Genomic DNA, 14,447 nt, shown 5'->3' with positions numbered 1-14,447 from the left:
TATAAAGAAAATAATAAAGAATACAATCAATTAATTATCGAATTGGAAAGTGTTGAGAGAATAAATATAATTTTTTTTTATATTATTATTGTCCTTAATAGTCATTACGTAAGAGGAGATAATTGTCATTCAATAACTCATAACAAATGGAGGTCAAGTGAGCAAATTTGGAGGACCCAATAGCCGCACTCTAGGAAAAAAAAAGTTTTAGAAGGGAATTTATGTTGTTATATGACTATTTTAGGGTTTTTAGTAAGTTATGAAGTCAAAATTAATGTCTGAATTAGACGGAATTTCAGTAATTGGGCATGATTTATGAAAATTGGAAACTTTAGGGAGTAAATTTTCAAAATTAAGAATATGGGGAGTGAAATGATGTTAACCCTAACCTTGGGGGTAAACTGAATTTAATTCTTATTTATTTTTATTTTTTTGAAAAGTAGTATGTAACTTTTTTATCAGCATTGTACATACAAGAAATGATGGTTGTATACATGTCAAGAAAATATTTTGTCGTGTCTCTTGATCTATTATACAATTTCACTCTATCATAATAATAGCTAATTAGTCTAATTTAATTTTTGTTATTAGGATGTCCCTATTATGCCCTACTTACATTATTCTTCTTAAAATTCTTATTGATTGCATATTTCGTTTGCCTTCCAAATATCCTTCTTGACTATAATATAGTTTCAAACTGATTAAGTTAATATCATTCACATAGTGTTCCCCCATATATAGGAAGGTGATCACGCCCTTGCAACCAATAAGTTGACGGACGCTTGTCATGCCTTGTGCATTGCCTTCTGTAATCATATTATTAAGAGGGGGTCAATAATTCATTGTGCATAATATTACATAAATTGTTTCTCAAATCTAACTAACTAATTCATTAAGAGTTCTCATCTAATAATGAACTGGTTCTAATCAGTTTTAAATGACTGGTTCATGAGAACATATGTGAACAACATATATAGATTCATGAGATACCAAAATATATAATATAAAATCACCTTGTATCTTATGGAATGTTCAAATTGCTTACCAAACATGACAATATACAATGTTCTAACCCTAATTACCTCATAGCCTAATTGCTAATTGGGTAGCTAGGTTGTAATGAATCAAACTCAAATACACATCACTAGATTACATTACCGTAAAAACAACCTAAATAGTCGAATTTGGACAAGTATATTACAATTAAAATGAGTAATTAACATGTACTTCTTGAGTAGTTAGATGGAAAATTGCACATATGTGCCATTTGAGTTGCTAAATATCTTCTAAAAAAAACAGAGAGTTGCTAAATATAATTATCCAATTAATTACACATTAAGGTTGATATCTTCAACATGTTTATATCATCTGAGAGTGATACATAGGCTCCGGTCAAATTTCCAGTTTGTTCTATGCGCATACTGTAGTGTAGTGTTGCAAGTTTATCTGTAATATCCTACATCGGCCAAACGAGGAGGGGTTATGTGCTGTATATGTACATGCCCACCTCCAATCTAACACGAGGCCTTTTGGTGGCTCAGCGGCTTCGGAGAGGATGGGTACTCCGAGGTTAAGCATGTTGATGCTAGAGCAATCCCAAGATGGGTGACCTACTGGGAAGCTGCTCCTGAGCTGCCGGAAACAAAACCGTGAGGGCCGGTGGGCCCAAAGCGGACAATATCGTGTTACGGCGGAATGGGTCCTGGGATGTTACATTATCAGTTAAATTATAAATGAAAAAATAGGACATCAACCTAAATAGGACACGGGCTTAGAAGCTTCTCTATCCGTAAAATAATGATTAGCAGTGGAATTAAGAAACAAAGAAAGAGACACATCAACAAAAGATTGTTAGATTGTAGCTAGTACTAGAAAGCTTGTTTAGTAGTTTGAATACTGAGCAATATGAACACTCATAATTAAACAGAATCCAAAACTGTTTACCCAAATATTCTGAACTAAGTAAGAGTTGATCGATAAGAAATAAACGAAATTTTATGGTTCTCTATGCCATTTAGTTTTAACTAGAATCATTGTATGTGTATTTGAATGATAGAGTTTGTAGTGAGACTTTGTGAGCCTTATTTTGTGACATTGTAAACGTTGGTTGTCTTAGAGGATTCTTAATGTAATTTTTTTTTCTTTTTAAAAAAAATAAAACTAGAACCATTACATACATATTTGCCAAAATGAAAATCAACTGTATACTCACAATTTATATTTCAAAATTTTGAAAAACGAGACATACGCTTTTCATTTCTTTTATGCACCGAATTGAAGAGCACTTTCACTAACACCATATGTGCTATTGATATTTGTAGTCAACAATTTTTTTCAATAACCTAAAATGGAGAAATTTTTAAATGCTACGGGAGGACCACGTGGCAGTCTGACGTGGTCCTACGTTCCAATCAAATTTAGACATGTGGATTTTTTACAACTAAAATATAAACAAATATTTTCTATTTTTTGTGAAATGACATTTATGGGTATTTAGCAAGTTCAAACTAGGGTCTAGTGTATAGGGTTTAAAGTTTAGGGTTAGGGTTTAGGGTTTAGGGTATAGGGTTTAGGGTTTAGGGTTTGGGGTTTAGGGCTTAGGGTTTAGTATTAAAAAAACAACAGAAAACCTAAAATGGTCTTTGACAAAATAGCTGAAATAATTTTTCGTGAAGAAAATCTACATGTCTAAATTTGATTGGAAAGTAGGACCACGTCAGACTGCCACATGGTCCTCCTGTAGCACTGAAAAATTTCTCCCTAAAATGCTACTAATTGATGTCATCTAATCGTTCATTCATGTTAATGCAAGTGCACATCAAGACTTTGAATTTATTATCGTTAGATAGAAGTTGGTGCTGGAGACATTCTAACTCTTTATGATGTTGGTCATAATTTCTTTTACCAAAATTTGTTTATACGTATATGCATGTTTCCAATGTATCTTTCTATTCAAAGAATCCAAATCACAACAGAAATTATTGTTGACCACTCATGATCTTGATTATAAAGTTTTTACCTTACGTGTATGTATTCATGTGTTTTTCAGTGCATACATGCATGTAACCTTTCAAATAATTAATTAATTTGAAGAACGAAAGAAATGTGACTTAAATCTAAGGTCTCCCTTGCATTCACCTATAAATTGTTGGATATGTTTGAATGAGGAAATAGCATGGTAACAAATTAGTCATGGTGATTAATTAACTAGATTTTGGTATGGTAAAACTACTCTTAGATGCATGACAACTTACTATATGTGAGGTGAGTGGGAGAGTTCGTCAATAGAGTCAAAATATGTGGTTATTGAAATGCAATGCATAATTTTCATTACAATGGAATGAATTGAATTCATGGTATTTTATATTCAAACTCAATTTCCTATGTAAAGACTAATTCTAAAATATAGAATACCGTGAATTCAATTCATTCAATTGTTATGAAAATTATGTATTGCATTTCAATATCCACATATTTTGACTTCATTGACGCACTCACTTAGAGCATCTCCAACAGCTTCCTCAAAATTTCTCTAAAATAGGAAAGTAAAAGCCAAAATCTTCAAAAAATTTATACTCTAACTCCAACAGCTTCTCCATTTTGAAAATTTCAGCATTTATTACAACAATAAAATATGTTACATGATTATTAATAATAACAAAAAAAAATCATATATTTCATTGTAACATAAATTACCCAATAAAATATCTTAGATTTTTGTTCTTATCGTTGGAACACGTGATAATTAATATTTGGGGAAGAAAGACTTTGCTGCAAATTTAGGGAATGAATGCTTCTCTTTCTTCTCCATCCCCATTTTGGGGAATGAGATGAGGAAGTTGTTGGACTACAAAACAACCTAATACTCCTCAAAATTGATAAAATCAAGAAAACGGGGAAGCTGTTGGAGATGCTCTTACTCACCTTATGTATAATGGGTCCGGTTCAAGGAACATCAAATTTGACACAAATTTTAACACTATTTATTAGCCATCAGATTTTAAAACAATGAATAGTCTAGATTAACTCTAAATATGATGTCAACATATAACTAATTGATGTGGCAAATGACGTGGATTACCTAATTTAATAACAAATCAAAAGAAGGAAAAATCACACTTTAAAATCTGGAAAACAAAATCCAGTTTAAAAAAAAAATACAACATAAGATCAAAGAAGAACAACAAACAAAAGAAAGAAAGAAAAAAGAGGAGCATCGGCTATTGCTTGCGAGTAGTCAAGGGAGCGGCCGAGACTCCTTATACTGTTGTCGAACACTAATGCCTTAACAGTATAGATGGTTCCTGGTTGGCTTGATGTCTAATGCCTTCAAATGATATTCTACTGTAGTTGAAGAGTTTGAATCGTTTTGATGCCTAGATTCCATCAGTATCTCCCTACATTCACACAAGATGCTAGTACATTTAATAAAATCAAATTTGGATCCAAAAGCACCATGTCTATATGATAAATCGTACAAATCATTCTCTCAATAATTCAATACAAAATCAATAGGAGTCCATTAATATCATCGATCATCATATAAAAACAAAAATAACATGCCCAGGAATACAAATCGATCCTCTTGTACAATAACATAACTAACCAAAACTCCTTAAACGAATTTGTAGCTACCTAAAGGAAGAAGAGATTAATATTAAGGTACACCCCTAAATTTATTCTACTGGCAAGCAATATAGCCGATCAACTTCAAATGTTGTTTTGCTTTCTTTCTTGTATCTGTGTTCTTCTTCTTTGGCTTTCTGCCGATCTTTTTTTTTTTTTTAAATTTGGAATTTTGTTTTTCAGATTTTAAATTGTGATTTTTCTTTCTTTTAATTTATTATTAAATTAGGTAATCCACGTATTTGCCACATCAATTAGTTATATATTGACATCATATTTAGAATTGATCCAGACAATTTATTGTTTTAAAATCTGATGGCTAATAAATAATGTCAAAATTTATGTTAAATTTAATGTCCTTTGAACCGAACCCATGTATAATTAGTTGTCATGCAGTAGTTTTTACCATACCAATTTCTAATACATAATTTTTATTACAATGGAATGACCAAAAACAAAAGACCAAAAAAGAAAGTTTTTTTAAAAAAACCCAACTATTTCTGGCCACGAGTCCATGACGGTTGTGATTTGGAAAATCCGAAAAAAGACAAAAGCCAAAAAACTGAGCACTGTAATGGCGAAAGGGCCTATATATATGATTCCACCCCCATCAGGAATCTTCGCTCACTTCCCACCACTCTCAGAAAATCTAAGCCAAACGGCCAAACAGGGCATAGCAGATGAAAAACAAACCACAGTTTTTATAGTACTCTTCTTCTTCTCTCCCTCTTTCTCTCTCTAGAAACTGTCTCCTCTGTGCGTTGAGACTTTGACAGACGAAACTGATTGCTTCGGATTCAGTGATTCCGTAACGTCTTGCTCACTGTGCCCCGTAACTCCCTGTTTCTTTTCTTCTTGAAACAGAGAGTGCTCTGTTTTCCCCTGCTTCTTGCAGACTTTGATTTCAGGTACTGTTTCTTCTTACTTGGGTTGCTCTTTGGACTTGGAATTCAATTGGTTTTTGTGATTTGTATGTAATTGAGACGAACTTCAATCTTCTTTCCTATATTCTTTTCGTTTTCTATTTCATTTCATATTGAAAGTCAAGCAGTGTCTTGGACAGTAGTTTCTTTCACAAGTCTTTCTTTGTTTGTGTGTGTGTGTGTGTCTCTCTCTCTCTCTCTGGTTCTTGTTCCTGTTGTTTTCAATTTTGAAGTAACTTTTATTCTTCTGAAAGGTCATTTCTGTTTTCTGATTTGGAGCAATTCATGGTTATCTTTTACCAAATTGAAGACAAACAGGAACTTCTGAATTTTTGTATGTTACTCGCCTCTGTTTATCATTGCTTCAATTTCATCATTTTAAACCCAATTGAGTACAACTGACTTGGTGTTTGGCTCAATAATTTCATGATTTTACAGACCCTTTTGCCTTTAGTTTGTTTATATTATTGAACCACTTTCAATCTTCTTGCCAAACTTTTCTGTCTCTCTGAATTTTATGCTTTTCCTGGAAAATTCTGGGGAGTTGACTTAGTTGACTGCAGTCAGTGAAAGATTAAAGCTTTGAAGCTTCGTCTTCTGATTCTAAATTGAAGGATGCTTTTGATGAGTGATTAATGGAACTTTACTTTCAACTTACTTTTAGAAAATTTGACCTTATCTCCACTGCTATTGCATAACCATACCCAGTTAGTTTTCTTTTTTCAGTAAAATTTCTACAATAAAATGCTCTCTCTTCTTTTCCTTTTTCTTCATTCAAGTAGATTGATTAATTAATGAATGATTGCAACTTTTTCTGGAATCCTCATCTGAGCTCTGTTTGGTTGCTGAGAGAAACCTGTGGAAAAGAAATGAAAAGACCATTGAAACTTTGGATTCTTTCGCTTTTTTTAATCATTTGGATTTCGATTACTCACCCAAATCCAGCTGCTAATCTACAATCAATTGTAGGTGCTCTTAGCTGTTATGAAAGCTTCAACTGTTTTGTTACATTGTGCTTGAGCATCTGACTGATTGTTTATTTTGATTGGGGCTGTTTGTCTCTTTCTTCTTGCCAGCCATGGTTCTTTCGCTTTTTCTCTTTTTCTGAATGAGAATGGGTTGTGTCAGTATCTTAAGGAGTTTATTAGATTGAGATTGAGAGATAAAGGTTTTCTGTTGTTATTGTTGTGTTTTAGTACCTTTTGTGTTTTTGGTCTTTTGGAGATTCTTGTCTTTTGGTTTTCGCCAGGAGATGGTTTAATGATATTTAATTAGTCTTTTTGGTTCATTGTTGAGCATCTATAATAGGAGTCTCTTTGCCTTGGTTTTGATCATATCACTTCTGGTGTCTTTGTTCTTCTAGCAGTGAAGATGTTGGAGAAGATTGGAGAGTTCAGCATGGAGAAAGTGATAGAGGATTTTGAAGCAATGACAAGTGATGCGGAGAGGATCCAGAAGGAGACCCTCAAGAAGATTCTTGAACAAAACAGATCTGCAGAGTACTTGCAGCTTGTGGGACTTGGCGGAAAAACTGATCCGGAGAGTTTCAAGAGGTTTGTTCCTCTTGTAACTCACAAGGATTTGGAACCTTATATTCAGAGAATTGCAGATGGTGATTCCTCTCCGGTTCTCACTGGAAAACCGATCACGACAATCTCACTGAGGTAATTATGGATTCCTTTCTTTTATTGCTTCATCATTTGAATTGAGTTATGTGTGTATATGAAATCTTCGTTTTCTGATCGTCTGTTTTGTACACTGCAGTTCTGGCACTACTCAAGGAAGGTCCAAGTTTGTACCTTTCAATGACGAACTGATGGAAAACACCATGCAGATATATCAAACCTCTTTTGCCTTCAGAAACAGGTACTAACAAAAATCTTATCTGTGGCTGCTGAAACTTATCAGTTACTGCTATACATGAATATGCCCACATAGATAATTGCGCTATGAAATCAAAGTGAATCTGGTTTTACACTTTCTGATGAGACCTTGAATTAAATTGTTGGCCTGTTAAAACCTTTTAAATGCTCTATTTTCGTCCTCTGATGATCCAGAGAATTTGCACTGTTTCAGGGAGTTTCCTATTGGGAACGGGAAGGCCTTACAGTTCATCTATGGAAGCAAGCAGTTCCAAACCAAAGGTGGTTTGGCTGCTGGAACTGCCACCACCAATGTTTACCGTTGTTCAAAGTTCAAAGAGACAATGAAGGCAATGCAGACCCCTTGCTGCAGCCCTGATGAAGTAATATTTGGTCTCGAGTTCCACCAATCCCTATATTGCCATCTGTTATGTGGACTGATTTTCAGTGATGAAATTCAGTTGGTATCCTCAACATTTGCTCACAGCATTGTCCAAGCCTTCAGAACCTTTGAGTTATTGTGGGAGGAACTGTGTGCTGACATTCAAGATGGCACCCTCAGCAGCCGCATCACAGTCCCATCAATTCGTGCAGCCATGTCAAAATTACTCAAGCCAAATCCGGAATTGGCTGATTCGGTTTACAGAAAATGTTTAGGACTGAGTAACTGGTATGGACTGATACCAGCCCTTTTCCCCAATGCCAAGTACATATATGGTGTAATGACTGGGTCAATGGAGCCTTATGTCAACAAGCTGAGGCACTATGCAGTAGACTTGCCTTTGTTGAGTGCTGATTATGGTTCTTCTGAAGGTTGGATTGCAGCAAATGTCAATCCAAAAGTACCAATTGAGATGACAACTTATGTTGTGCTCCCTAACATTGGCTACTTCGAATTCATCCCTATTAGGGATAGCAATGAGTTCCTGCCAGTGGGTCTCACTGAAGTGAAAATTGGTGAAGAGTATGAGGTTGTTGTCACAAATTTTGCAGGTACTCCCTTGTTCTAATCTATCTGGTTTCTTTGGTTTTTTTATTTATTATTTAAGGATTTTGCTTCCTAGAACTCCACAATTTGCAGATTGATTTAAAATTCATACATCTGAAGTTCAGACTTATATATGATCCAGCCATTACCATCTCATTCAATGGATTTCTAGAGTCTCAAGTTTGGCCTAATTGCTGACCATGTGACCTCAAACTTAGGGACAATTTCTTCAGTTCCTGTGCCCTATCCATACTCTGCGGTTCTTTTCAATTATTTCTTCTGTTTTTTGGTTTAGAGTTCTTCCAAAATGAGCTTCTGAATCTTCTCACTAATTGACATGACCAACCCAGCTGGCTTAGACGCTTGAACCACATGCATCCATTATTGTCTTCAATGACAGAATAAAAGAAATAGTGAAGATCCATTATTATATAATTGATTGTTCTGTAGTAAGATAGATACCCTCTAATAAGATTATCTAAGCATATAATCCTTGTTGATGTGGTTGGCATCTTTTGATGCCCCCCATGTACTAAGCATCAGAATTCTCAAAATCTTGTGTCTGATTCATTGCATTGAACGCTCAAAAGGATATGGAGACAAATTTTGTGATATAAACAGTTTTAAATAATGCTTGGGAGGTAGACTTGTGTTGTGGTGTGGTAGGTAGTAAAAGAATATCAAGTTGTCACATCTGCTCATCAAGTTTGTTTGCAGGTTTGTACCGGTATAGACTAGGAGATGTAGTGAAGGTGATGGGGTTCCATAACTCTACACCTGAGCTTAAATTCGTCTGCCGTAGCAATCTTCTGCTCAACATCAACATCGACAAGAACACCGAGAAAGATTTGCAGATATCTGTTGAAGAGGCAGCCAAGCTTTTAGCTGCAGAAAAATTGGAAGTTGTTGATTTCTCAAGCCATGTAGACTTGTCCACAGACCCTGGTCACTATGTCATCTTCTGGGAACTTAGCGGTGAAGCCTCCCAAGAGGTTCTCAGTGAATGCTGCAACTGTTTGGACAAGTCTTTTGTGGATGCAGGCTACATGAGCTCAAGAAAGGTCAATGGCATAGGGCCACTCGAGCTCCGAATTCTTCGGAAGGGAACTTTCCAAAAGATGCTCCACCATTTCCTTGCACAAGGATCTGCTGTTAACCAGTTCAAGACCCCAAGATGTGTTGGCGTTAACAACAGCAAGGTGTTGCAAATCTTATGTGGCAATGTAGTTAGGAGCTTCACTAGTACTGCTTACAATAAGTAAGCCGATGTAGGTTGGACATTGTTGGTTAAGTTTCTATATGAATCCAGTATGTTTCAGCTTTCTTAAGAAATTAGCTTTTCTCTTCGAGTAAGTAGGTTGTTGCATATCTTAACCTAAATAGTATGATGTTTTGGGTTTAATTCTCCCGAATATCTTTCTTATCTTTTGAGTTAGCTTCACTGATGAGTTAATACATTCGCTAATGAAGGGGATGAACATCAATCTGCTCAGAACATTGCTACTGAATACATGTCACTTTCAATCTGTTGAAGAACTTGACAAGGGTTTAGGTTGTTAAGGTGATGAAAAGTATGCCTCTGGATGAGCACACGGATTTTGACAATGGAAGCTACAGGCACATGTGATGTTGGCATTGGGTATTCCCAATTTGTGCCGCATGCTGGAGTATAGTGCCATTCCCATTTTGTTTAGTGGACATGGTGAAACAGAACCCCATGAATGTGGATCACTCTCTTCATATCAGACAAAAATCTAACCCAAATTTTAAGTTGATGTATGACAATGCATTCCTACATAAAATCATAAATTTAAAATTTTCTTTTTATGTTAGTGAGAAATTCTTCCATCGATAGCTCACCACTCTCAACTCCAACAAAAGCGATAGGTGCCATCCCAAAACCGTAGTTGCATTCATTCAATATCCATATAAGGCGCGGGGATTGCCATTCATCATATAAGAAAGCTAGCAAGCCTTTGTGGTTTGATGAGTGGACAATTTCTCTCCAATGTAAGTGACGAATAAATCATAACGATATTTAGAGATAAGTTGAAGGTCTTGCGAAGAAGTGGAATAAATTAGTTATATGGTGAAATGAAGTCGTTACTTGTTTATGCGGTTTAAGTTTAGACAAGTTAAAAGGTAAATTAATTGTCGAGCATCTAAAAAGAAAGGTCTTCTACCGTTCAGCTTCTCCTATTTTACATATGTTTACACTATCTGAATATATAATGTCAAAACTAAGAAATACAAACAACATTATCTTAATGAATATTAGTTAGATAGCAATATTTTAGGTTCAACAATCTGCAATTAGATTCCTCAATTCTTACAAGTTGATATATCCTATGCCCGATGGAGCTTTTGTTATGCAGTATGTAACCTAAAACGACTTTGCTGAGATATACATTACCGTCATTACTTGGAACACTCACCATCTCATCTCTACATTGCATAGCAATTATAGCATATAAACATGTTCATCTATGAATTCTCATGATAAACTACACCAGTTGTTGTTTATCAAAAGGATCCAGAAATCAATCAATCGATGTAGACATAAATAATTTGTGGGAAAAGGAAAGAGCGTTTTGGCGATTATGCCTTTGAGGCTATGAAAACTAAGATCTCATATATAGTAGTTTAGCTATGAAGAACCTCTTCTATTTGTTTTGTTTTTGTTTCTTTGTTTTTGTCCATTGCTGTCAAATCTTACACACTTTTAGTATCTCAGACTGCAGAATTGTGCTTATGCAGTGTGATTAATCCATTTATAGCCAATCAATTAAGAAAGAAAATCGGTGTTCCTAGGTCATCAGATACAAACAAAGTTCATGCATAAAAATTGTTTATGTGCTAATACTTAGTTACTCCTCCCTACACAAATCTGATCATTAACTAATCTAATTAAGTAATGAGTCGGATCTGTCATGCATGTTTCTTCTCAAAGACAATATATATACATTGAATTTCCCATTATATACATCAAAAATGGAAAAAAATCTTCCTATTAAAGGGGTACTATAGTCAGTTTAAGATGGAATATTTGTCCTAATCTCGCAGGGGTGATGCATTCACCAAAACATGAATGGTGTGGTATCACTGGTATGCCAACTACCCAGAATAATGCATGATTGTCACTTGTCATCCCAAATCAGAAACGTCTCTTATAAGCTCATCATCAGTTGAACACAATATGTCTTATTAGTAATACCAGTTAGTCTGTGATACTCATTTCAAATCCAAATGCAGCAAACAGTGGAAGGCAAAGAAGATCATGAAGCAGCATTGGCCATATGGGACTGTGGCAGCCCTTTGTATGACTCGTATGAACTGGCATCGGTTAGTCATCTAATCGAGCGCCATATGATGGCATTTCCATATCTTGGAGGATCATCGAAGCGGTTCATAGCCAAGTTCTCTCGTTCCTCCTCATCGGAGAGGACCTTGACTACTAGTAGTACTACTACTACAATGAAGGAGGCTAAAGGGTCTAATTCAATGGAGGAAAGCTTGAGCGAAATCATGGGGATCAAGAAGATGTGGAAGAGGAAGGGTCTGTTAGGAGGAAAGAAAGACAAGACCAAGAAAATGAAGACTGCTGGGCGTTCTGGCATTTACAGGAGGCTTGGTCTCTGGAGGAAGAAGGAACGCAGGTGATCATATCAAGTTTAGTGATTTTCACTCATTTTAGTACTTAATTTCCATATATTTGCAATGTTAATAATGAAGATAGGAAGGCACAAATATATATTTCCTATTTATACTTTTGGTTGTTATTATTCAAGCTTATTTCTGAACCAAGTTCCATGAAATAGATGAATCTTATATATGTATGCATTGGATCCCATTAATTAGTAGTATCTAAATCTGTAAATCATATATATTTCCTTCTCTGTTCAGATGCACTTCATGTACACATTTTACTGTATATAATTCTGAAAACATATTCACTGTAGCTTAGTTCCATAATGTGCATTCTTCAATCTAATTGGGGTTCGAATTTTCTTTTTAACTGTTAAATTTCTTTAGTGGTAGGGATGAGATGAAGTGAAAATTATACAGCGCACCCGGGTGCGCCGCGAATACGCTCTCTGAGATGAAGTGGCTGTCTTCATCACTAGGAGCAGGAGGGAGTAGTCGTTGGGAGCAGCAGACTGATAACTATCTGCTTAAACATAAGAGGGCCAATGAAATTGATTAGTCAGCAAAGATTAATTATAGTACAGCGTCAGCATCACCATTAGTCCATTAACCTTTCTATGGATTTTGTGAGCTCACATCACAACTTGTTCAACTGATTTGCTGTATGTTACTTGGATATCATTTTGCACTTGTTGGGTGACTTGTCAATTAGGAAGCACTCACTAGTCTATGTGGCCCGACGTTTAATTAGTGGATTTCATGGCATCATAATGATTATATCGAATATGTTATTCGTTAATGATATAGTTGTAACTTGTAAGTAAAGAACTAGATGCAACTACAAGTCTACAACATTTTTTTGAACTAAATATTGAAATGATCGCAATCATAATCTATTTAAATGATGTTTGTTCTATTTAAGCTTAGCAAGAATAGTACGTTTCGCTAAGGTCGTGTTTGGTTTATGGAATTAAGCCATTGTTTGGAAACTAAAAGGAAAAGAATGAAAAAAAAAAAAAGGTGATTCCCGCATAAAGGAAAATTAGGTGGAAAATGGTTCTCTCCCCCCCACCCCCAAAGATTCACTTTCATTTCCCTTGTCAAAGGAAAATTCAAAAATTTCATTTCTTTTCCTTTCCTTTACATTCTTTGAATAGGCCTAAGACCAAACATTTTACGGAAGGGTGCAGCTATTTCCACCTCACTAAATACTCAGTTCACCCCATGCCTTATATTTTACCTTTGACATTCCAATTCTGCCTTTAAATTTTGTGGTTTTATTTTCTTTCTTTTATTTTCTTGAATCTGATAAAATATAAAAATAAATACAAATATCTCATCAATATATTTGATGCAGACCTTCATTCTTCTCAAACCACATCCTATATATGTTCTCCTCGTTCTCTTTTTTGAGTTCCTTCTTTAAGATTATGAATATATATATATATATATAAGACTGTATTTGAAGCCATAAATAAAATAAAAATAAGAACGAACAATCCCACCACACTGTATAACCACCATGTTGAAGATTGAAGTGATTTTCAAATCTGATTTGAAATATGTAGAGAAATTTTTTTTTTCTGATGTAAAGATGTAGAGAATTATGGTTGTTTGGATTTTATAGATTTTTGTTTAATATTATATTTTCACAAAAATTCTTAATTATGAGGTTAATATTGAAATATTTAGTTTAAAATTGAAATGTGGGATGAACAAAATATTTGATGGGGTGACAATAGCCGCACTCTTTACGGAATTTAGTTGACCATACGTAACGGTGTACATTACTTGTTTTGACTTTTGAACTCAAAATAAAAAAACCGGTTCGCTGAAATTGCGGATAACTCTGGGCCAGTATTTTTTGAGCCAATTTGGTTTCTTCTGCTGGGTTGAGATTGTTACATGTAGATTTTCTGAGACCAGCCCGTCCTTATGGGCTTGGTTGGTGAGTTGATAGCCCAACATCAACCAATTAGACTAGTAACCTAATTGCCAAAGGAAACAAAGAAGAAGACTAGTAACCTCTCCACCAAACAAAATAGACATTTCTTAAACCTAATCCCCACTTTCTGACCTTTTAAACAATCAACAGGGGTGTTCTACTCTACAATCAAACTATCAAATTCAACAAATCCAGTTGCCAACCACTTATATTAATCTCAATATTAAAGTGATGATTAGTCATGCTTACCATGCATTCATTCTAAGTTTTAAGGATTGATTCCACAACCAGCTGAGTTGACTGAGTATCATATAAACCTTATGCTTGATATCAAAGTATTTCATCAATTAAAAAGCATAGACCTTGTTACTCTTAGCTGCCTTCTGGTTATATATATATATATATATATATATATATATATATATATATATATATATGTGTGTGTGTGTGTGTGTGTC

General features: G+C 34.8%; 2 protein-coding genes across 2 annotated transcripts; both read left to right on the top strand.

The window, feature by feature from the left end:
* The first annotated feature begins 5,268 nt into the window (after positions 1-5,268).
* Positions 5,269-9,821, top strand: LOC101296802 (probable indole-3-acetic acid-amido synthetase GH3.5-like). Its single transcript, XM_004306646.1, has 5 exons — positions 5,269-5,534; positions 6,916-7,213; positions 7,314-7,415; positions 7,626-8,404; positions 9,117-9,821. Exons 2-5 carry the CDS (start codon positions 6,921-6,923, stop codon positions 9,659-9,661), a joined length of 1,719 nt encoding a protein of 572 aa, XP_004306694.1. The 5' UTR covers positions 5,269-5,534; positions 6,916-6,920; the 3' UTR covers positions 9,662-9,821.
* A 1,929-nt stretch (positions 9,822-11,750) lies between these two features.
* Positions 11,751-12,763, top strand: LOC101296513. The gene is made up of 2 exons (XM_004306645.1): positions 11,751-12,055; positions 12,432-12,763. The coding sequence occupies exons 1-2, from the start codon at positions 11,766-11,768 to the stop codon at positions 12,451-12,453; spliced, it is 312 nt and encodes a 103-aa protein (XP_004306693.1). The 5' UTR covers positions 11,751-11,765; the 3' UTR covers positions 12,454-12,763.
* The last annotated feature ends 1,684 nt before the right edge of the window (positions 12,764-14,447 follow it).

This window comes from Fragaria vesca, linkage group LG7 (genome assembly GCF_000184155.1).
Source record: "Fragaria vesca subsp. vesca linkage group LG7, FraVesHawaii_1.0, whole genome shotgun sequence".
In the NCBI taxonomy this organism is placed as follows: Eukaryota; Viridiplantae; Streptophyta; class Magnoliopsida; order Rosales; family Rosaceae; genus Fragaria; species Fragaria vesca.
This window is presented reverse-complemented; position numbering and strand designations above follow the sequence as displayed.